This window comes from Megalops cyprinoides, chromosome 1 (genome assembly GCF_013368585.1).
Source record: "Megalops cyprinoides isolate fMegCyp1 chromosome 1, fMegCyp1.pri, whole genome shotgun sequence".
Taxonomy (NCBI): Eukaryota; Metazoa; Chordata; class Actinopteri; order Elopiformes; family Megalopidae; genus Megalops; species Megalops cyprinoides.
Genome location: NC_050583.1, coordinates 18133571 through 18158747, shown reverse-complemented (window position 1 = coordinate 18158747; position 25177 = coordinate 18133571). Strand labels below are relative to the sequence as shown.

The 25177-nt window shown below is 43.8% G+C and overlaps 1 protein-coding gene across 3 annotated transcripts in view; it reads right to left on the bottom strand.

Moving 5' to 3' along the window:
• The window catches only part of LOC118785273 (protein kinase C alpha type-like), a 175195-nt gene that overhangs the window by 51355 nt on the left and 98663 nt on the right, over positions 1 to 25177 (bottom strand). For all 3 annotated transcript variants that reach the window (XM_036539905.1, XM_036539891.1, XM_036539899.1), the window contains exons 4-7: positions 21114 to 21225; positions 16557 to 16685; positions 1133 to 1289; positions 386 to 520 (exon numbers count right to left, since the gene is read on the bottom strand). In XM_036539905.1, the coding sequence (XP_036395798.1) occupies positions 386 to 520; positions 1133 to 1289; positions 16557 to 16685; positions 21114 to 21225 (533 nt within the window). The remainder of the gene's footprint in view (positions 1 to 385; positions 521 to 1132; positions 1290 to 16556; positions 16686 to 21113; positions 21226 to 25177) is intronic.

Here is a 25177-nt window from a genome sequence, read left to right as displayed (position 1 = left end):
ACTCTAGATAACAGGCAACAGGTCACAGTGTCTGTCTTGGCTCTAAACTCCATCCACCAAAATCCATCTGGGGATCGCAACAGCTAGACTCCAAGAAATGCATTTTCCCCACACTAACTAAGCATAAAAACAGAGAATTAAACTGTCAACTAAGCTGCCACCCACCATCAGTGGCTTTTTGCACCAACTGAATCAGCCTCACAGAACCCCCAGCTACCCCACCTGACCAGCGCAGCTATGAAGGGTTCAAATTTGAAAGCATCAGCCAGTGGGATCAGACCGGCTCCACTAGAGCATGGAGGTCCTGGAGTGTGCATCAGGATTGCGAGGCGGTGGTATCGTGTCGCAGGATCTGACTGTGGGCCGAAGCATGGCGGGTCCTTACCAGCCGCATGCCGGTGCCTTCATCAGCTCTGACACTCCAAAGGACAGGGAGCCCATGAAGTCATTCCTGGTGGTCCGGTCCCAGTCCCACACCTCCAAAGACAGCCTGCGATCCTTATCTGTGGGCTTGAGCTTGCTGCAGACGGAGCGACAGAGAGAGAGAGTTACAGAGGAAAAGAGACAAGGAGTTACAGAAAAACAAAATCATTTGATTACATGATTACTTAAAGGTTTTGTTATGTTATGATTATTATCATATGTATTCATTTATTTCATTTGAAATCTATTATCATCATCATCTTATCATTCCATTTTGTTTGATATTTTAAGTTATGCTTGGGCAACTTAAGGGCAACTTTATTGTCATGCCAATAAAGTCTATTGAATTGAACTGAATTGAGAAAAAAGCCAGAAAGACAGTGAGAGAGAGGAGGAGGAGGTTGAGAGATGGAGGCAGAGACTGAGAAAAATGGAGGGAGAGAGTGAGGGGTCCAGCCTCTGCTACTACAGTAACAGCAGCACTCAGATAGACAGGGCACAAACAGCTCACACAGACACACTCACACACAGACACACATACTCACCCTCACTAACCCTCACTCACTCACACTCACACACTCTCACACTGTCTCACACTGTCTCACACTGTCTCTCACACACACACACACACACACACACACACACACACACACACACACACACACACACACACACACAGTGGGGCTGCTGAAGCTCCAGCTTCACTCACAATGTGAAAGACTCATTCCAGACGGGGTTCAGGGAGGAGCGGATGGTTTTGGTCTTCTGCTTGGTTTCATTCTTGGGGTCGGGGATGAGCTTCAGCTTGACGTAAGGGTCTGACAGACCATTGGGGTCCATCGGGATGAGATTTCTGCCCTCAACCACTGTATAAAGAAAAGGTTAATTGTACAGTTAGATACAAGCGTTTTAACAATACATATAATTAGTCTGTAAATGAATTTCAAACATTTGTAGTAGTTTTCATTGTTTTATTCACAGTGCTTTAATTATGTAAATGTCTCAAGACAACAGCAAAGAGAAATCAAAACACATATTTCATCTGTTTTATAGAAAGAGATGCAGATAAAGACATAAAGACAGGCAGACAGACTGACATAGACAGCATTACCTTTTGTACAAGTATTAAAAAGTTACACATACGTTTGTAACACAGGTTACACAAGCATTAAAAAGGACTACATTACATTTTGCTGTAAAAAAAACAAGGTAAATTAAGTCACTGGAGGGAATCCAGACTGTGGAGTGGTGAATGTGTCTGATGCAGCCACCATTTCATCTCACGGCAGATTCCTGTATTGTAGTCATTTAATTCCGACTGCAAGATGTATTCCATGTTCATGCCCTGCTGCAGTTTCAACAGATCACAACCTACAGTAAACATTTGTATTATGCACGTTTTCACCAGAGCGGACTGTAAGCTGTTTGTAACGCACTCTACAAAATCCGTTAATTAGTGAGACTGCCTCTCTGGCCACTCTTTTGTTTCTAGTCTTGTGATGTCAGACTTGACAGGTGAGTCTATATAAGCAATGACGGTATGAGGGGAAAAATGTAACAGGTAATAAATGTGAAAACATTCATTTGGTTGCTGCAGGTCGGTGGGGTACCCCTTCTCCAAATCTGGTGTAGCGAAATGCAAGGATGCTTCCATTCACGCTACTATAACACCAAGTGGAAGAAGAGAATGAAAAATCCATCCCCGTGATGCAACAACGGAAGAAATCAAATTCTGTACGCAGCACACATCTCCTGGGAACCATACCCACCAGTACGTTATGGGTGTTACACACATAAAACTACAATAAAAGTGATAAATAGAAATATAAATTAGTATATGTGTACAACACTGAAGCTGGATCCTCTCCATGTAGGAATTAAGCCTTTATCAGAGTGCTGCCCTACTGTTTAAGTGCAAGCTGTTATTAGAAGAAAAAACAGCAGCAGCTTACGAGCTCATGATACTCTTTGTAAAGGTGTCTGAATTTTCAGCTATTTGGAGAGCCAGTGTATGGGCCAAGTCGGTCTTTTCATTATGAATGTAAAATGAAGAGAATACAGGTAGGAGAGCCTCCATGCTTTATCCTTATTTCAGCTTCAGAAGCTGATGGAGTGGCTCAATTAAAGAGACAAAACCACAACTCTAACGAAAACAGAGAGGCTCTTTTGCTCACTGAAAGACATCAGCTTTATTCATATGCTATTGGCCCATACCAAAGGTCCAACGATAGTAGAGAGAGGTGCCAGATATCAGGGGCATGATGCAAACGGATACAAAAACGACAGTGCTCAGACATGAATTACAACTCAGCTCAGCTGCTGCCGAAGCAGCAGAGACAGTTCAAAGGTCGGACGATGACTTGTTGCAGTAGATCACAAATGGTATTATATCACAGATCCACTGCCAACACATATTCTGTGCTGCAGAAGAGCAGGCTCGGTGTACCCGGTGTACCCTTTCTGGCAGCCTGACTCCTCCTCAGCCTCTCGCAATAACTGCAGACACACCATTATGCTGCTGCAGTTGATTAAATATTTCCTTTATTACTCTAAACACAGTCTACATGAGCCAGACACAATCCTTTGACTCCTTTCAGTAAACTGTGAAGACAGATGATTTCTACACTTTAATTTCCCTGTGTGTTGCTTGGTTTCATCAGCTGAGTCTGTGCGAGACATTACTGCTCATTTACTGGAACGCCAAAGAAAGAAATACATAAACACATATTTGTATTCACACATGACGACTAAGTGGTCCCCGAGAGCGAGCAGCACCTGTCTAGATAAGGGGAAAAAAGTACTGAAAAAGGAAACCATGTTTATTGTTGTTGGAGCAGACATTCCCAGTGGAACGCTGCCATTCCCTGCGCGAGCCATCTTCAGATGTGCTCTGGAAACGGCGCCCAGACGACAGGCGTATTAGCACTCCATTAGCACACTGGAGGAGCTTGTGTTCTCCGAACAGTGTGCCAAGCCAACCGTTTGGCTGCAGCGTGGAGCTGGAGCTCTCTGCTAGATAGACGTAAGAGTAGCGCATGCACAGCAATCTCTCACGTGCTGGCTACCGGTCGAGAGTGCGGCACCATGAACCAGCCCCTCCTTTTTTACTCACACAGTTGAGTGTTGCATCACCAGACAAACCCCTCGGTGAGCTGCCTCCAGTTGAGAGAGGAGATCGTTACTCTCAGGCTGTAATTCAGGCTCTTAAAGGGAGCTGACATACAACACCTTGTAATCAATTCATTATAAGAAGGAGTGTTCTTTTTAATAAAAAAAAATCTGTTCACATTGGGGACCACCCTTTCCTCTTTTTTGCCCTTTGTGCAGAGGGATAAATTAATGCAACCCCCGGGCTTGTTGAGTTCTACCAATTTAAAAAGACAATTCGATCACTCTAGTGTTAACAGGTCATCAAGAGGCTTTTGTTTGTCCCATGAGCACCTGTGGTGGAGGATTTTCGCCTAATCCAATTTGGACGGGGAAGATCCAGTGTGCTATCATTTCAGGAGGGGATGATGGGGTGGGGGGGGGGGGGGGGGGGGGGGAGCAGTTAGTAGTGTCATCTGATTCTCCACAGTGTATGCGGTAGGTAAATACACCCATGTCCACTGCCCAGGACCACATCAACCCTGAAACGCTGACATCCCAGCTTTGCAACAATAATGGTAACAGAGTACAATCACCCAAGGCTTGTCTCAAGCACCCACTCTGTCTTCTTAACAACACTACTCCTTCCTGAATGACCACGGAATGACACTGCTTAAAACAAAAAGTCTGCATGCCAGATTCAGGAGATGGCCTACAGTTAATGCAGGTTGAAACGGGAGGGCAGGGGTGCAGCGATGTTTGCTACAGTTGTGGCAATTTGAGAATTTTGTCCCCTCCCTCCTGTTTCTAGAAAACTGGAACAACCAAATAAAAAACACCAACAAAATCTGATATTTGAAAAGGACAAGGGGGTAAGCGCAGGGTACACACAGACCCCCAGCAGCTGTCCGCTCTCAAGTGGAGGAGCTAATGGTGAGAGGTCATCTCTGAGGCAGATGAAGGCTCACATTCTTAGCATACAACACAAATGTACCTCCTCAGATGTGAAGTAGAGTGAGCTCCTGAGGCGAGCCCAGACACCTCTGAATGGTAGTTCTTTATAACAGCATTATTTCAACTGCCAGACAAAAAAACAAGGATACAGGGAATGTAGCAATGATGGCTGAAATTACACTTAACTGCACATATTGAGTACAGTAGATTACAGCTGTTGTGGTAATCAGCAAGAAAGAACCTGTAGAGAATGAAGACAGAGAACATATTGTTTTTTTCTATGCTGCATTTATGGTAAAGAGGAAACAAAAAGTTTAGAGACTTTCTACAGTTTTTGCAAAGAACCCAGCTGTAACTTCACCTGACAAAGATAAAGGTTAAGTTTTGAATATTTAAAACTCTGGGCTGAAAAATATATGTAAAGTGCTGCTTTCTTGGTGACCTTTGCAAGCAGTCTAGTATACATTTTATTTTTGAAATCTCTTGAAAAGCAGAAATGTTAGCGGTTGCTTGAAAAATGCTGGATGATTAAGTGGCAGGAGTTCTGCGATAGTCAAGAATAAGCGGGTGCAGAGAGCGAGCGTATCTTTCTGTGACGTCTCTGCGGTGGCGCCTTTGATGGAGTGGCACCGCGTACAGACGGCAGCTGGTGTCACTGGTATGTAGTGGAAAGCAGGGCTGCTTCAAGGGGGCAGGGTGACCGCCGTTTTCCTCTCCACAGTTTGGTCATGCTCAGGTTGTGGCAAGCGTGCTGCTGTGTATCAGGAGAAACGCAGATACGCAGATGAGTGGGAACCCGTGTGTGCGTGTCCCGGAGAACAGAAATGCAACAGGGCTGGGATTCAAAGCCTGTTCGTTAAGTACGCCTGACTAAGGGATCGACCTGTTGGAATCTGAAAGTCGGAAGTCACCCATACACAATGAACTGTATTTTCATTGTCTCACCACAACTGCAGTCAATAACAAACAGCATCAAATGTGTTCTTGTTTAAAATATATAAAATTCCTTATCTGATTTTAAATACGAAAACAAAGCTGAGGAAATGAAAAAAAAAAACATTTCCTCAGCTGCTGCGATTACAATTTTGACCAATAGGAGGAACTCTAGTCCTTTGATTCTGTCAGCTCTCGCCAGCTACAAACTCTAACAGAGTTGGCTCTGCCTCAGTCTCTTGCCATTTCAGTCCGCGTGTTACCAGATGTTAATCTGCTCTGCTCAACAGACTGATTTGTATATTCCGGTACCACGGTTACCGTATAGATTATTCATTTACAGTCATTATTTGCAACAGGGGCTGAGTCTAACCTACTTCAGACCAATCGTCATTTAATCGAAAGCCCAATGGAGGGCAGCACCGTGAGGAAAAAGTAAATCAGTGTCAAAAAAGGATCAATAATTCAGCCCTCCTCTCTCTTGAATCGAACAAGTTTCATATTAATTTTCTGCTCCAGACTGCGGGGTCACTCTGTTAATATTACATATTGTCATTTAAAAGTGAATTAAAGCAGCAATTCACAGTCCCCTTTGTCCATTCACACACTGGGACACACACAAGTGAGGATTTTCTCCGCTGGCGTTGCTTGGATACAGCTTCCAGCCTCCAGGAGAGCTCCTGCCTCCTTTTTTACTGGCTCGGATTAAAAAAGATTAAATCGTCGCCGCGATGACAATATCAATATGGCCCTTGTTTAAAGAAACACAGTCTGCTCGGTGTCAGACGTAGCGATACATCAGATTACGGGTGCCAATAACCGGGGGGGGGTGGGCTTGGTGTGAGTTCTTTCACACCTGTCTTGCCTTTACCTTATCTGACCGTCTGCTGTTGGAAGCCCGCTTGCTTTCAAACATTACTGTTAAGATTCTCTCTGACAATGCACTCCTCCTCAAACAGACTGCTTCTGGCTTCTTGTGGGAGTCACTGTGCATCTTCAAACAGTTTTAAAACATATAATACAGCTAGCCTGTACTGCGTCCCACTGACCTGCAACACGCATACGCAGTGTATGATATGAGACGCTGATAGCTGTACATACAAACCAGAAAATCCTTTATGAATAAGCTCTCCTCAGAGACAGCGGTTAGTCATTTAATTTCGTAAACCTCGGGTGGGTGATGAGCCCCCCACAGCAGCTCATCACTATGAGCAGACAGAGAGGAGGGGGTAATCAGCCCGTAACTGGGGCCAAGCTGCGTGCATCTACCAGCAGCGCAGTGTGAGATGCTGAGAGCAGGGAGAGTCGTGCAGCAGCACAGCACCACAACTCAGAGTCGTGTCCAATCGCAGGTAGCCAGTGCATATCACAGGAATATAAATGAGTTTTCCCCGTCTGGCTGGAAGATGAGCAGGTATCTTCAGACATGATGGCAGGATGGCAACAATCATGACGATGGGAACCGCGTACCCATGACGTCCAGAGCAGAGCTCAGAGACCCCCTGAACTGTTGGCTCACGCTTATTATGAGCTGTGTCACCAAATGACTCCAGTCAACCAACTTGAGAGAACCGCAAACTAGCAAACACACAAAGGATCCTCACAGAGGCAAACCGTGGCCTGAGGTCCAGCTCTATCAGTCCTCCCCTTCTGGTAGATATTTCATAAATCTTGAGAGGGAGGCACTTGGCAGGCCTCGTTGCTGCACTCCACCAAAGAGCCAAAAAGAGAAGGTCCGCATCGGAGATCGATCAGCCTCGCTGCTAGGACAAGCCTGGCCGTGAAGGGGCGTTATTGACAATAACTCTTCTGTGGGCACTGGCTCTCTGCCTCTGATCCGCCTTTAGTGACTTTTTAATACACTGTGGATGTCTTCTTTATGGGAAGTGTTTGATAACAAAGAGGCATTCATTTCACTCAGCAGAATCCATTCTGATCTCTGTTTGCCATTCTTTTCTCTGTGGGGGAGAGGCCAATTTCTGGAAAACGCTGGCCGAGTCTGCCTCTAGGGCCCCAGTAGGCATTACACCCAGCAATAACGTATCCATGTTACTGCAGGCCTATCAGCCAGTGGAACAGGTGACTCAGTGCAGATGGCCATGTCACGTTTAGAAGTCAGTAGGTTTGGTTTCTGGGAGTTATTATTGTGGAGTCCATTATGACTCTTCCCAGAAAAGCCAGGCAAACATGCTTCTATGGGATACAAAAATGTGTTACATGACCTCTGATGTCATCTGCCATTTCACTTTCATGTCTGTTTTATCATTTACTGTTTGTGCTCCCTCATGTCTGATCATTTCAAGGAGGAAAGTGCAGAGATTCAGTCTGAAGGGATTTGGATAACACAAACCACCCAGTAATTTTCTAGCAAACAATCACACATTCATTTTATGCTGGCAACTTCTAACTTTGGCAGCAGACACCATTGGCCACAGTTTGCCAGGTAGGTAGAACTTCTGACTTCTGACTAGGCATCATCAGCAGCCATCCTAGGTCATACTGATTTTAGTTTTCTTTTCTGTCGTTATTTTATATGAGCATTGCTATTATGATGATGACTCAACCCGGCTGTCATTCTGAGCAAAAATTAAGAACAACAAAAGATTTATGGACTGCAAATAAATAATCATCAGAAAGCAATGCAGAGTCTTTGAAACTACGTGCCTGGCCTTAGACACGCACATAAACACGTGCATGCGCACATGCGCGCAGCACAACACACACACACATACACACACACACACACACACACACAGAGGGTTTTCAGTAAATTGAATTCACCCAGTGATTTAACACCATGGACATTGGAATGCAGTTCTCTCTTTGTTCTCTGTTTCCCAGAAACCTTTCATTCTGGGTGCTGCCACTGCCTCTCACTCGAACACAGATCTAGATCTTTCCTTCTTTTTTAGGGTTCTTTCAAATAATGTCAAAGGCTTAGCTTGAGGATGCTGTCACACTGAAAAACCACAAACAGGCTTTTTCCACTTTAGACTCAGCTTTCTTTTCTTATTTTAGGCACGGTTTTCCCTATTCTTGCCTATGGACACACCAAATCTCTCCATAGATACATCACTACATAACACTGACATATTTGCTGCAGTAAAGCGAACCTCTGAATTGCTTCAGACTCTATATTCTGGTGTATACTGACTTTAATACAGAAAAGAGGTCAAAATCTGCAATGCTTTGCACTATGTATCAGATATTGGACCAAAAAAAGCACATACATTGCCAAAGCCTGAGCAACCTACAATTGCTGATGCATGCAGTATATAAGCACACACGCAGTATATTTGCAGGTTGGCCATGCATACAATGTTCAGTAAGGCCTGTTCTTATGAGACTCCACATCATTGGCTGCTGGTAGAGGAAGCAGCCCCAGAGACAGTGGTATCCCTCATGCAATCAGTAAGTGGGTCCCTCAGCAGGGATCAGCAGTACCACATTTTACCACTAGGTGACATAAAATCTAGCAAATAAGTCAGAGCTCCTGAACAGTGTCTGTTCTGTTACTGTTACCAGTAATAAACCCAGAAGGTGTAAGCTCCATGTTCGTCAGGCATGGGTGAAGACTCTGGAGTTTATGCATCATTTTGGAATTAGTTCCACATGCATGGATGTATGTCTTTGACATTACTCAAGTATTTTGTATTATAAAATCATACATTCTGATCTTCTCCTGTAAGGATTCCTGGCCATAGGCACTAAGGAACATTCAAGGATGCGTTACATTATTATTTGTATTCTGTGAGATGACTAACCCGTACCACTGCAATGCCATAAAGCATTTCAGAAAGACTGACATACTGAATTACAGCTGTTCCATGTCTTATTGTATTACGCATGTCATCGCCACAGTCTTCCAATAATCCTGGATATCATTTTCCCGTCACAAAATAGCAGCTTGATATATAACAGCTGAGAACACTGTAGTAGTCATCCTGTCCCACCCACCCAGAGCAATTTATTCTTATCTTGCCTTCATCAGAATCAGCGTGGTTAATACAGCACGCACAAGCTACAAGGCGAGGAAGGAAAAAGTGAACCGAGAAGAGTGAAAAGGGAGCCATTCGATTTTGTTCTCCTGTTTGGAGCCAGAGGCGAAGCCGCAGGGGAGACAAAAAGTTTCTCTTTAATTATACAGCCGTCTCTCTGAGGCTCACACTGCACTAACAGGCAGCAATTAGAAGTGAGTGTCTGGCTGGCCCTCTCCGTGGAGACACCTTTGGGGGGGGTGCCGGCAAAGTCTTCCTCTGGGGAGGCACCTGCTCTGTCTGTCTCTTGCCTGAGTTGTTCCTCTACTGTGGTGACTCAGCAACCCCTTTCCACTCCCGCCCTTTGTATGTTGACACTCCTGCGACACACCTGTCCACCCGGCACCACCGTTTCATTCGAAGCTCGTGACAAGTACAAGCTGTTGACCTGAGTCCGGAATTCTCTTTACAGTGCAAATAACACAGCGTTTACAATTACCGTCAGAGGAAAGATATAAACCTGCGCAGCGTGAGCATGCTATACACTCGAATTCGAGGGAAGGGCGGGGGCTCATGCCACAGGAGGTGTGACTCCAGCGAAGGCAGAGCTGCTGCCATTACGCCACCACCACGATTCCGGAGCTCGTCCGCAATCGCCTGCCGCAGATCATCGGTTGCTCTGCGTCACACCCCCCGCCTCATATGTGGGCTCCTCCGCCCCCCCCGGGCCCCGCGCACTGGGCCCCACCCTTTTCCTCTTGGTCGGCATTGCGGAGGCAGACCCCGCAGTGTGCTCTATCCCCACCCGGGGGCCAGGGTGCAGGGGGAGGATTACCACTTGCGTTCAGGAGCCCTGCTCTTGCTGGAGGTGGGCCTCCCGGGATGTCATGTCCACATCCATCTGCTCTGCGTTGGGATGTGCCTCCCCTCGCCACTGGGCCCCATGCTGCCAACCCCGACCGCTGTGCAGGAGGTGCACTAACTGACTGCTACCTTGTCATTTGACTGGCAGTAACAGATCGCACAAGTGTCTCAGGAGAGATTCAGCGAAACCCAGGGAAACGGCAATAATGGCGAGGAAGTGCTCACAGCAGAATCTGTGCACATAATTCCTGGAAAGTGCCAGGGTTGTCTTTCCAAATGGATCGTTCCTGATGCTCATAGGTTAAAGAAACCGCTGCAGGACAAAAAGGGCAATAAACATTAAAATGGGCATTTGTATAAATGATCCCTCTTCAAATATTAAAAGTGGCTCTAATTTTCGTCTTGTGGACTGTGGAGTAATGAAAGCAGGCAGTACCACTCCCTAGGCAGAGTAAAATAATGAAATACTTTACTCTGAGAATTACAGACTTCCTACATGTCTTCCTATGACTCAACCTTTCCCTTAAAAACACGACGTACGGAAGGCAACTGATCGGAACTTGGGGGGGGCGAATCTCCTCCTTAGCTCTGGAACTGTCCCCATCACTGTCCACACAGTCAAGGGATCACTAATAAGGAGCGACAAGGGGAACTGTTGTTCTTCAGGACCGCCTGGGACCAAAACGATGAAGATGACAAAAAACAGAAGACAATGTTTAGTAAGAAAGCGTAACAATGCACAAAAGGAGACGGGAGAGCGCTTGCTTCTGTGGGAGGCAGAGGATGCGACGCGTGCCAAGGACGCTCACAAGGCCCGGCTTTGTGCGCGTCTGAAAAACAAGGGCCGTTCGAGCCGCTCCTTCCCTCCGCCTCTGCATCGCACCCATCGGCTCTCTCTCCCTCCGTGTCCAAATGCGCACGGCCGCTACAGTATCTCCCCATCTCGTTGTCTAAATCGCCGCAGCTCCACTCCATTATCCTTTAGGCTCCGGTGTCAGAGATTTCATTTCCTGCGCAGAGCTGGTTTGATGGCAGGAACAGTGCCAGTGGCCAGGGTCTGGAAGCGGCACAGGGGGGGAGGGAAGGGAAGGCGAACTTGGCGGCTGAATGTGCCTGCGCCGGGCTCTCCGGCCTCAGACCCGCGCTGTGGAGCCTGAGGTTGAAACGCAGGGTTTGTTTGTTTGTTTGTTTGTCTTGAAGCGGAGGTTCAGGGGTGCAGCCAGCCCCTCCCCGATGCCTCTCTTTTTGTTTTCTCCGCAAGACAAATCAAATCAACATTTACAGGGTGAACTGAAATGTTCTTTATATGTCTGGACATTGACACACACACACACACACACACACACACACACACACACACACACAGAGCCCTGTGTGATGTGCACAGTGTGAATCCAAGCAGACCTCCCTGCCTAAAACCAGCAACGGTTCTGTGCCGAAACACACAGTCCTCCTCTTCGCCTTTATACCAATTTTTAGACAGTTTAATAGGGTCAGTTATATTTAAACATCGATTATGACTCATTTAACAGTAACATTTGTACAGTTTGTACTCAGTGAGTCAGGATGACAAGAACTGGCAAAATTAATGAAAAATATACCACTAAATGAAAACAGTGAAAAATAAACAGCCTATTGGCAGGTCAGTTTGTTAATAATTAAAAGCATTTTTATTTGGCTATTTCTTCATTTATTTCTTTTGCTAACATGCTAATATGTGCTGTCAATCAAAATCCCTGGGGGGTGGTTTCAAGCCAGAGAAGGCAAGTCAATGTACGTGTATTCAACCACAGGCTGTTTATTTCCTGTCATTTGAAAGGGCACACCATCCATTTTAGCCTATACTTGAAATCTCTGACCTTTGACCCCTTAGTAAGCAGGGGGAGCCAGCATGCAAGGGGATACACATAAACATATAAAAGTTGATCTTTGAACTCCCACTGGAGCGCGCACACACAGACACACAGACACACAGTCACACACACACACACACACACACACACACAGATGCATACACACAAAGTAAACCCAACACTTTGGTTGCTATTAATCTGTTATTTACGCTAAAGCTTATTTTTTAGAGATAAAGTCATTTTCTGACATTCTCTTAATTTCAGTTTCTGCTACTAAATGTATCATTTTCTGACATTCTCTTAATTTCAGTTTCTGCTACGAAATGTATTATTTTCTAACATTCTCTTAATTTCAGTTTCTTCTACGAAATGTGTCGTTCCAAACAGACGACCTACATAACAGCATTCTCAGTGTGGTAGTGTCTGGAGCATAGACATTACTGCCTGTAAATATTTATGAAACCCCAGTCCATTTAAATGCACTGTGTAAGATCTATGCCTGATTGCAATATTTTGTCATTCTGCTCCCAGGTCTGCAGGGAGAGGGAGTGCTACAGCAGCAATTTTTGGACGCCTTTGGAAATGTGGCTATTTGTAATGACGGGTGCACTACCCAGGGCATTGTGGCTGAATGGCAGGCTCATTTGGAGCAGTAACATAGCAGGGAGCAGACAGCCGTGTCGCATATTTCTTGTTGGCCCTGGGACTTCCACACAAATCCAGCACGATACTCACAACCTCACTCGCCGGGAGGCTTTGCCTCTGAGTTTGCACACACACTCACACGCGCACACACACGCGCACACACACACACACGTCCACACACACACACACACGTCCACACACAGGCACGCATTCACACACACACACACAGGGTGGGTTCTACAGGGTCATCCTTTTTTCCCTCAGTCACAGTTTACTGCCTTACAGACACTGAAAAAATTTGCCCTTCAAAGCTGTATTTTTCCCTTCCACTCCACAGTTTAATTCAACCAAAGTTTAATCAAAGTTTAAATCAGGGATGGTTAGCAGGAAGGAATGGGCAGTTCAGCTAATGTGAAATGCAAAGCTGAGTACTGGGGCAGACTGTTTGCTGTGCAAGAGCCCGCCTGCCTCCCCAACAGGGTACTTGAATCAGAATGTTTACAAGAAAGGAAGACAGACAAAGACTGCTATCAGTAAACTCCTCTTTCAGGCTTATATATTTCGTATCCCGTGGATACCGCTTTGTGGAGTTCATCACATTTCAGGCATTTGAAGCTGATTTCCCCCCTGTCTGTCACCACTCCAGGCCCACTGTATAAGTTCTGAATGGTATATGTCTGTTTCAGGTCCTTTCCAAAGCCACTTCATTTCAGACATTAGTTGACCCCAAACTGTAAACTCAACGCAGGCAGTCTGACAACCAGCCAAGCACAGATGATTAGAGTTTCCTTAAGGACCCTTAAGAAGTGACCCGGCAAAAACTGTAAAATATTCAGCCACAACTGTCAGGCTTTACGCAATGTGAACTGTACTGTGCAACAGTATGCATGACTAGACTTTGACTGCAGACTTGCAGACTACATAACAGCATTGTGGAACTGTACCTAAAAAAACACAGGGAGGAGGGAAACAGCCTCCATTTGGGCTCTAAACAGTGCAGTATTTCTCAAGTCCTTATCCATTTTTTGGGGAGGAGGTGATCTCCTTGTGCACTGTGGAAATAAATCACCTTTCAGGCTTCCTGTTGCAGCTGCTCATTCTCAACAGATGATACTATCAGCCCAATGTCCTAATACAGACACCTGGGATCCAATTTAGTTTCCAAAAACCAGCTTAATTATTCAGGTATAAATGATTTATTCTGGCAGCAAAGTGGCAAAATGTATCTAAAAAAACTGAATGCAATTTCACAACACAGTTCATAATGAAGTAAAAACTAAACCTCCTGGAAACCAAACCTCTCACAGGTGTTACTCTAAAGACTTACAAGGCAGTACAAATTCATTAAATCCTTTGGTCACAAGGCTACATTCCCTGATCTTAATCCAGACTGTAATATTCTACGTGCTTGCTTCCTTCAGAAATGCAGCAATACCTTCTGAGTAGCTCACTGTTTATGGTGTTTGTCTTGAGCGTAAGCAGTGCTCTAGGGCTCAGATTTGATGCCAGCCGTGTCATCAGCTGACAATGACCAGGAGCCCACAGTGGCAGAACAAACTGGCTTTGACCTGCAAGGATAGTGGTGGGTCAGTTGCTCAGGGTGCCTTGGTCTTACAATTTACAATTTGGTATTTCACAGACGCTTTTGAACCGAAGCGACTTACAATTAGTGCATCAATCAGGTTTAGCTAACTACCTCATAAGCAAAAGATCGTAGTAGGAATGCAAATTAATTATTTACAGTACCATGCTCCTGTATACTCTGCAACAATGAAACAAAAATCCGCAAACAAAACCTGCAACATAGAGACAAGGTTAGTACAGAACAAGTCTTACTGTTCTCAGGCCCCAAATTTCGTCAGCCTCCTTCAAATTGCTCAGATTATGTCAGTACAGTAGTGGCCATCCCCCTATGAGTGCTCAGTCCACTATAGAGCCCTGTGTGACTTGCATGGTGAAAAACAGCCATTGGCTGTGTGAGGGTGTATTTATGGATTGCATTTGTCTCACCTCAGTACTGCTGTGCCAGTGCAGAGTGTGACAAGCCTAGTATACAACTGGTGAATCCAAATTAGGTAAATAAAGCCATTATATATATATATATAAAGCCATTTTGATAAAGCCATTATACACGCAGCAGGAAAGACCAACACCTGCATTTACCCCTCTAAAAACCAAAAAAAGGAAAAAAAAGTGACAGATGTCAGGTTCAATACACCATTAATTCATTCTGTAATGAGAACAGGTAAGATTAATTAAGAGAAGCCTTCCCTCAACACAGTTTGCCAGTGGTGAATCAATGCAGTTAAAGCCCAGGCCAGAACAGATGGGGCAGCGGTGACAAACAGCCGATGTAAAATCCATAACGTTTCCTTCAAGCAAAAAAAAAAAAAAGTTCTTTCCCACTGGTCGCTGCTGACATAGACCCTTGTATAACCTCGTGAGTCTTACTGAAAAATGAATGTGGGGGCAAATTTTTCTCATTCACGGCATCATGGACACCTCAAGAAAAAAACTGAGTGCTAAGAAAATACAAACTGAACAAAAAAAAATCTTGGGTGTGAAACATTCAAATTGAGGCAGCCAGCATTGCAAATTTGTGTTTACCTTCATTCATGCTTGATTCACTATCAGGACGTTAAGAACAAAATGACAGGGCAATAGAGCCAATCGTCTGAGGGGAGGCTAAAGTGCAACTATTCTGCATGATATCTAGGCTAATGGGAATGCTGGGCAGCACTGGAAAAAGAGGGGAACATTTAGATTCTGACTAGGACTCTTATAGCTAATTAGTGTTTGAATATAGTCTAATTAGTCTTTGAAATGAGTACTTGGAAGGGCATGAATTCCAGAGCTGTGAATGCTGGGGCATACCAATATTGTTTTAGCATCTTAGAGGCCACACTAGACGAAGCTCCTGCAGCATTGAGCACACTGTGTATGACTGTAGCCACAGGTCTACCTGCAAGCTTTCCGGGTGATTCTGCATTCAGTCACAGGTGAGCTGTGTGAATACCTGCTCATCCCGACACTCTCTCTCTGTGATATTTCTCTGGTTCATATTCCCAGATAAAGCCGCCGGTGTCGTGAGGCTCTTGTCCCTCCTGGCCTCACGTATTCCATGATTTCTGTGCTCATTATCTGGCCTCCACTCGAAGCCTCTTCACCTTCATCAGGCTCCACTATACTGTCCTCTTCTCTCCTACCATCTGCTCTCATCATTACTCATCCAAAAATAATATCACCATCACCTCACTACACCACGTACCCCGATACTTTCACAGATCCTCGCAGACCAAAAATAAATTGCTCATTCAATGGGACTGAGAGAGTGACTACAACAGAAAAAAATGATGAGCATGGCAATTGCAAAAGCTTTGCATATATATAACACACACTCAACTTCCCGAGGTCAAGCTCTGCATATGTTTAGAAGAAAAAAAAAATCACCATTGTAGTTGAATAGTGTACCTCTGAGGGGAATGGTTTAAGAGCTGACATTCCTTGGGAACTGTTGGCCCAAACCCATTGCACAGAAACAACACTGTGGCAAAAACACAACCAAACAAAACACAACCATACATAATGTGTAAGAAAGCAATGCAGAGGATTATTCTCTTCAGTTTATGCACCTACCTGCTCTACACAGTGTACATACCGTACGATACACTGTAGCATCATTAAACTGTTATTACCGTTATTTGATTTTAGAAGGATCAACTTGCATGAGTGACCGCTGCCGTTTGTGTACGTTTGCTTGTCCTGGGGTAAGTGATGCCACGCTGAGCGATGCAGGGATTGCACGCTGGCCTGCTCTCACCTGTCACGCGCATCACCTCTCCGGTGACTTCGATCTTGAGGGAGAGCCGTCCGCGGCGCTCGGTGTGGTCAGTCCCGCACAGGCTGGGCACATTCATCACACACTGCTTGTGCACGTTCATGTCACACGCTACGGAGAGAGAGAGAGAGAGAGAGACAGACAGACAAACAGACAGACAGACAGTGAGGCAAAAGTCAGGCAACCACACTGAAATACGTATAACGGATGATTAAGCCACTCCTGAGTTTGCCTTGGCGCTCTGCGTGTGTTAGTAAAGTCTTTACGAGTGACTACCGCCACCTCTTATTCCTGTACTACAGTGTGGAGGAATACAATGTGCACTTACATGCTTTTATTCTACTAAGAAGGGTGTTGTTAGTGGACTTCCTGCTCCCACCGCCACCCCAACCACAAATAGACAGGCAATTAGTAAAAAAAGAAAAAAAAAAAATCCTCCCCTGTAACAAGATGAATTAACATTTGCGCCGAGGAGACAAGAGAGGAGGGCTAGTGGTAGAGATGGATGGGGGATGAAAAAGAGAGGAGAAAGTCTGAGGATAAAATGTGCTGTCCCAAGGTGACCTGAACCCTGGTTCATATCCCATCTGATGCCGAAGTGATTATGCCTGCAGTTATAATCATTAGGCCTCATTTCCACACACATGTGCACACCCACACCCAGACACAGAAAACTTCACTTTATCACGCTTTTTAGCTATTTTCTGACAAGCTTCATTTATGCTATCATGGGTTAATGCACAGAGACACAGATCTGCCAACTCATTCTAATTACCACTGGGAACATCCATTTGTCTGCTCGTAAGTCATAAATTTGTACATGCACATTTACTTGATTAAAATAAAACTATACATATATTCATTTATCTACATCATTTATCGCCCCTCGGCTATCACTACAAGGACTACTGCAATGCAAACCGAATACCATCACAACTCCTATTCAGCCAGGAGTAAATGTAATATTCTAAGGCACAAATGAGATATGTAGAAACCAGGAAAGGCAAGGAGAAAAGAGAAATACACAATGTACAGATCTGCTTTTATTGACTTTAATAATGGGAAACCTCAGACAATACAATTCCATTCCAAATTTGCTGACTGTGGGGAACATATGCATGACGTGTATCAAGCTTGATGATTATCTACAGAATTCTGTAGATGGACTACAGAAGGATTTTGCCAGAAAACAACTTGATAGAGGAATGGATACAAGACCTTTTTTCTTAAAAAAGGTCTCTTTAATTTGTTTCACACTACACTCTTCATGTATGCATTATTGTACTTAGAGGCATTAAAAATGCAACAAGTGATTTTCACCTCACCTATTTTTAAGTATACACTCAGCAGCCACTTTATTAGGTACACCTCTCTAGAATGCCAGACTGGTCCAAGCTGACTTCCTGTCTGGCATTCTCCTCTGACCTCTGTCATTAACAAGGCGTTTTCGCCCACAGAACTGCTGCTTGCTGGATGTTTTTTGTTTTTCACACCATTCTCTATACACTCTAGAGCACATATGTCAAAGACAAGGCCCGTGGGCCAAATCAGGCCTGCCGCACCATTGTATCTGGCCCGCACAATGATTTGGATTTTCTACTAACTCTGGCCCGCTTCCATATCGTCCACAACATGCTGCACTAAAATCCCCAACATGCACGGCAACGTGCTGCCCTTTAAACACTTGCGTGCCACCCCTCCACCCCTCCTCCTACCCACAACCAAACACACTCACGAGACAGTCGCTGCATATCACAATCCCACACCAGACACGAACGGTTTCAGCAGCAGCCCCGTACGACTGTTGTATCTTGCATCAAAAATAACAGGCTAGCTAACTAGTCAGCCAGCCAGCCAAAAATGGCAAAAAGAAAAGTGCACAGTGAAGGCAGGGGTTTTCAAGACAGGTGGGAGATCGAGTACCTATTTACTTACAATAGGGACAAACCTGTCTGTCATGTTTAGGAAAAATATAATCAATGAATGATCAATATTGCAATTACTAGAGGAAACTCTTGCTAATTTATGTTTTCATTAGCATTATTAAGCTTCTAATAGTTTTCAGTTACCATTTGCTATATTTTTTAACATTAAATCGCAGTTTCCTCAAAGCTAAAATTAGCTAGAATTTTTCCAATCTAGTGTTCTAATTGCACCGTGCTAAACGGCAAATCACACCGGTGTGACCATACGCGCAAAAGGGTAAAAATAAACTTGTCTTTTTAACAGTGGATTTTCTAGAACTCTAAATATAATTTAACTGAAAAACAAATAATGTCATCGTCCATCGCGATGTTTCACTGTAGACATTGTCATATGCCAATTCGGTAGTCATCGCCCAACCCTACTTACAACGATATGGTTATATATATATATCAAGAGTTTTGGCAGCTCAGACATTACTTAACCCCAGAGATTAATGAACTTGTAACAAAGAAAATATGCCAGGTGTCTAGTTCAAGCAAATAGGTAGATTTCATAGACCTACAAACCTCCTGAGGGACATTTAAAGAGGTTGGACAATTATTTATATGTATTGTGATAATTGTTTTTTTTTTAATATTACATGCACAGCCTGCCTATATTTTGTTGTTGTTGGAGTTCTGAAATACTTATTATATTTTGATATAATGGCATATTTTGATCAAACAATGACCAGTTTGGGTCATAGAATGATATTTAAAGAAAAAAACTATAGGCCATGTCTGGCCTGTGAATACGTGGTGATTTTTTAATATGGCCCCTTCAGTGATTGAGTTTGACACCCCTGCTCTAGAGACTATTGTGTGTGAAAATCCCAGGAGATCAGCAATACTCAAACCACCCCGTCTGGCACCAACAATCTTCTCACGGTCAGAGTCACTTAAATCAGATTTCCTACCCATTCTGATGTTTGGTCTGAACAGCAACTGAACCTCTTGACTATGTGTTTGTGATTTTATGCATTGGGTTTCTGCCAGATGACTGGCTGATTAGATATTTGCATCAACAGGCAGGTTTACAAGTGTACCTAATAAAGTGGTCACTGAGAATATGTACACAGGTTATCAATAAGCATAATGTCACTCCTCATTCAATTCAGTTCCTAAAAAATTCAATGAATAAAGGGGGAACAGAAAAACACAATCAGCTGGTGGCTCCACTAGGAGGGCACCAGAGTCCACTCTGTGCTTGTTGGCTTGCTGCTGAATAACTGCCACAGGGAAGAACTGGCATCATTCCTGTGTGCACAGACATTCCAAGAGATGCAAGCCAAACACAAATTGGTGCAATGGCATACTTAGTGACAAGTCATGCATGGCTCAGTCTGTTCCAACACAATGGTGGGCAGAGACTGTACAGCAGTGAATAGGCAATATGCTATCCACTTTGCATTGTACAAGTGGACTAGTTTGCTGGTCGACATGTGATGTATGGACTCAATATAGGATGGAAGAGAGGTCATTACCACTCATTGACAACTCCTTCACTGCACACTGTTATCGAGAAAATGGTCTCCCCTCATAAACTGCACCATTTGTGCAAAATAATTCCCTCGTATTGACAACATTACATTATTGTCATTTACACATAACATCATAACAACACACGTCCAACAGATATATCAGACTTTCCTGGCCCAGAACAAGATGTGTGTCGTGGACTGGCCACCCGGCATGAATCCAGCAGAGCACCTTTACTAGTGTGCCCTTTGCTGGAATCCATTACCACACACACAGAGCATCATCTCCCAGAGAGGAAGAGTAACGCTTTTGGAATGGCAGAGCCACGTCAGGTGTGAGAACTGTAAACGGAGGACATGAGAAATTGAACTCTGCCGTTCAAAAAAACGGACTCCCATGGTATTTTACTACTGATTTGATAACAGGTTTGAAAATTAATGTGTCATAAGTGCACAAGCATTACCCGTAGTCTATTTTTTTCTGCTAAGAAATAAACCACTCTGTATTTTTGTGTTCAGAAAAAAATTAAGCCACAGCCATTTGTTGTGTTTTAATGGCTATCAGGATAAAAACACATACGCAAATAAATAAATACATAATAAGCCTTTCAAACTGACATTGCCCATTTCCAGTAAGTTTGAACTACAGTAGCTTTTGCCAGTACAATTTGACATACATAATATAATTTTATTTGGGCCCTACAGCCATAATTAAGTTTAAATGATTGCATTGGTATAGAGTCTAAGCTGTTTTCAGTTAATTGACGTCATTTATTCTCCCTATTTATGATGAGGCAAAAAGTCTCCATACTCACTGAATCTTACATTTGTTTCTACCATTTCCCTTTCTCTAGAGGCACAGAATCCATGTATAAGATAACGTATACCTGACAAACACGTATACACATCTCTGCTCCAGTATAATTCTAAAATGTATGTGTTAATTACTTACTATAATTCAAAAAAGCACTGATACTGCAAGATGTGTGTGTGTGTGTGTGTGTGTGTGTGTGTGTGGCCTCGAGCAGCAGAGTAGAGTCCTGCTTTAATGTGTGTGGACAGTGTACACTGTGTCCCGTCTGGCCTCTGTGACTTACTGTCACATTTCATCCCCTGGTGGATGAGTCCGTAAAGCAGGGACCCGCAGTGGTCACAGAACGTGGGGCTGCCATAGGTGTGGATCTTGAACTTGTGCTTGCTTCTGGGGTCCTGCGGAGACAAGAGAACAGACGACTGAAACTTTTCCCCCAAAACAACATGATATGAGATATGATATGAGAAAGACTGATTTTCCTGGCAGTCAGATGTCTTTGTGGGTTTGTCATGTTACATCACACCATATATATTTGCTTAGCAGAGGCCTTTTCCAGGGCAGCTTTTGTCTGGCAGCATACAGTAACACTTCACCCATTTCAACAGAACATTTAGATATATTGTGCACAAGGGAAATTCCAGTTAGCTACTTTGCTATAACATTAGTGCTTTGCTTTTCACCAACAGGTGCCTGCCAATATACCCATTACCTAATTGCTATTGCTTATCTTCTAATTTACTCTGCATGCTCATAAATCTGAAACAAGATTCAGGCAGTGAGAATTGTGCTGGAGAGGCATTAGTCTGTTATGGAAGGCTTTTGCCTGGATGTGGATAAATTCTGGATGAACAGGCTGCAGCAGAATAAGCCTAAGAGGTATAGGATATTTCAAGAATGCAGCTTTGTCCAGAGCTTACTGAAGAGGGAAGAGTCAGCACATTCTCTGTTTAAACATCATGCCATATCTGTGAGATCAGTCTGGATTAAATGTCTAAATACTGTACGGGTTCAGGAATCCTTCACAGACACTCATACAATGTGTGTTAAGCTCATACTCAATCTGTGAAGGTTTAGAGTAATTAGCGAAACACACATCCACTTAAAGAGCCAGAGCAGGTGGAGCCCTGGCACCGCCTGGCACTGGATATTTTGAGAAGAGTGACATAGCAGTGTAGGAGGTCACAGTGTACAGTGCAGCGATGGGCCGGCACTGCCTCGAGGGCTCCCACAGTTTTCCACAAAGCCCATAAAACTCTACACCTTCCTCTAAACGATTCTAAGATGGGAGTTTAAGGATGGGGCAGATGGGCTTCTGGCTGTTTTATTGCCTGCTGTTTTGGCTGACAGGGCATTCTTACAGGGGATTTATGGGAAATCAACTCTCCCATGGCTACTGTAACCAACGCTGCTCTCATTGGCTGTGCTCCATATTTACTGCTTCAGCTGGCTGTGATCTCTGCGCTGTATATTTATATTAGATTACTTTGATACTGCAACGCGAAGATTTACTCTCTGTGAAGTACATTAAAAGCCTCCGTGAGGTGCTGGAGCAGGCACAGAAGCCGGATGTGCTTGCTGGAAAACAGCTCTGTCTGAAATCCGGATCTCTCGCGTGGAATGCAGCACACAAAGTTCAGACTTTCCGCGGCACCCCACCCAGGGTCTGGAGGGGGGGTCTGTGCTCCCTTCCCTGCTCCATCCGGAGCTCCCCTGTGCCTTCAGCCTAAGCCACTCTCACAGCAACTGCTGCTGCTCAGCCTCGAAGGTTGTGCTAACACAAGCACTCATTCTTACTAAGCCTGATGTAGCCTGTGCTGTGTCCCTCTTACAGCGGATGGCTGGCAGCTCTGACACTGACACCACGCTGACTGCAATTCCGAAGTTTTTCGAAAGAAAAAAAATCTTAATTCAGTTTTTCGTAAAGTTTAAATAAGTGGACAAAACTCAAAAATGAACGCTAGGAGTGCATTATATTAGTCACCTGTTGGCAACGGGAAAAGAAAAACAGTGGTTTAGCAACTCATTGGTACTATCTCTGTAGCGAAGGTATGTGAGAAATAGACAGCAGACTTTGCAAGGTGTTATTACGGTATGGCAGAGTGAGTACAGATCCCACAAACCAAATGCCTTGTACAGAGGTCAGTGGGTGACAGGTGATACGCAAACGTTCTGTAAACAGCCCATGAATTCAATGGATTTCTTTTCTTCTCCGTACCCTGACATAGTGTTTGACATAGTGCATACTCTGGTGACCCCCGTTCGCATTGTCACCATCCAATGTGATGCCACACAATTGGCAATAGGAAGAGGAGACATAGCAGGATAGGTCTCACCATTTTTTTTATGCTTTTGGGGCATCTCTTTTCATGATAATACAGGGAAGGATTAAGATACCACTGTGTTTGCTATAATCTAAGCCACTGATATGATGTTATTAATGATGATAAAAAAAAAACATTGGATGTAATGTGCTTTTCATTGACTATGGCTGGGTTCGCTTTCCATCCCCAGGGTATACTGACACTGTACAGCGCAGAGATACGATACGCACTTTCTCTGCACAGATACCCCAGCTGCTTACACTCAAATCCAGAGAGAACACAACGGAAGATTCTTATACTCATGAAGACAGAATGTTCCCCACAGCAACCTTGACCAACCAGAGTACGGCAGAACAGAAAGCGGTAATCAACCATACTGTACAGCAGAGGACAGGCCAGCAGAGGCAACAGCACCAAGGTCACGTCCAGCCTGGGGTGAGATGGTGGGGTTTTTACAAACAAGAAAAACAAGGAAGAAAAAAAAAATCCAACATGGGGCAGTGGGTTGTAGCTGCAGAGGCAGGGGCTTCATTTCCAATTAATGTCAAGTGTCAGAATAGAGCCCGGCTCCAATCCGTATCAGTGATCCCGACAGAAGGAAACCAAGTGGATGATCACCAATCTCTTTTACCCTCAGAGGAGTTCGCTTCTGGATCACAAAGCCTTCCCTCCACCTCGGGGGATTATTTAACACACATTTGCTAGATGTTTAAAACTCCAAAACTGGCACTGAAAGAAAGGCATAAAAGGCTATTCACCATTTATGCAAATTGAAACCTAGTGCATTAATAATGATTTGTAAGGGCTTTGTTCCAACACGTGTCAGCCTAAATGCACATGCCATTTTACATTACACATGTATACATGCTCTGAACAAGTGCTTCCAGTGAAATACATGGCATTTACAGCTTGATAGTAATGATTACTATAACAATACTACAGAGTTTTCCCTGCCTAACACTAAATGGCCTACATGGTTTTTTCATCATGCCTTTTGTTGAGAAATAATTCCATTTTGTTTAAAATGCAGGTTTACATCAGAAGAAATTCAGGGGTTTCCATATGGCCACTTCCATATTGGAAATTTCCATACAAGAGGTGTAATTTTAATTGTAATTTTAATATGCCAAACACAAGAATCCACCCAGGCCTCCGAAAATTATCTCTGTAATTAGCTAGCAAAATATTGGCATTTATTACAGATATAACATCAAATGTGCCTTAAACACAAAATGAACACTTAATTAACGGATGCATACTGAACACAAATGAATTAAGATTTATATTAAGATTTGCTTTTGTCTCGGATAAAGTGCTATAATCGTCACTGCCTTGGCTCCAACTGTCTGTCTGCACCTTTTTGGTTTGATTTAGACTGGTTTTCAATGTCTACTTTTCTCTTTTCTTGAATCCACCTTCCTTATGTATTTTAGAGTCTAGTGCAACTGATTTAAGTTCAAATTTTTTTCAAGGGAGGCCACTTAATGTCTGTTTTAGTGACACTGATTCATAGCTGTTTAATTATTGCCATTCACAAGAGATAGCAAAGGGAGATGTTCAAGAAACGTACTTGAAATGGACACATAGAAAACCTCTTTACTTGGTTGGCTTTTAATAATGTAAAAACATTTGTGTACTTTTAAGAAACACAATTCTGACTGTGTAATTTATATATATTTTCATAGACTTCTTTAGACTTTGTCTATAGACTTCTATAGACTTCTGTAGACTTCTTTAACTTTGTTATGATGAAGTTTCATTCTCAGAGGCATTGCAAATGGCCAGCCTCTGCATCCAACTGCCTTTGACACCTCCCTGGTCTTCACTGCCAGTCTAAGCTGTAGGACCAACTGCGAGTAACTTCAGAGCTCTCCAATCTATTCATGCAGTTCCAATCAAAAAACAAATCTACAGTTTCAAGTCTGTTCTCTGTCAGACTCAGAAAATCTGGTCATCAAGCAAAAAAAAAAAAAAATCACTGAACAACTCATTGGTGGATTTACAGCAAGCAACAATACCACCTCAC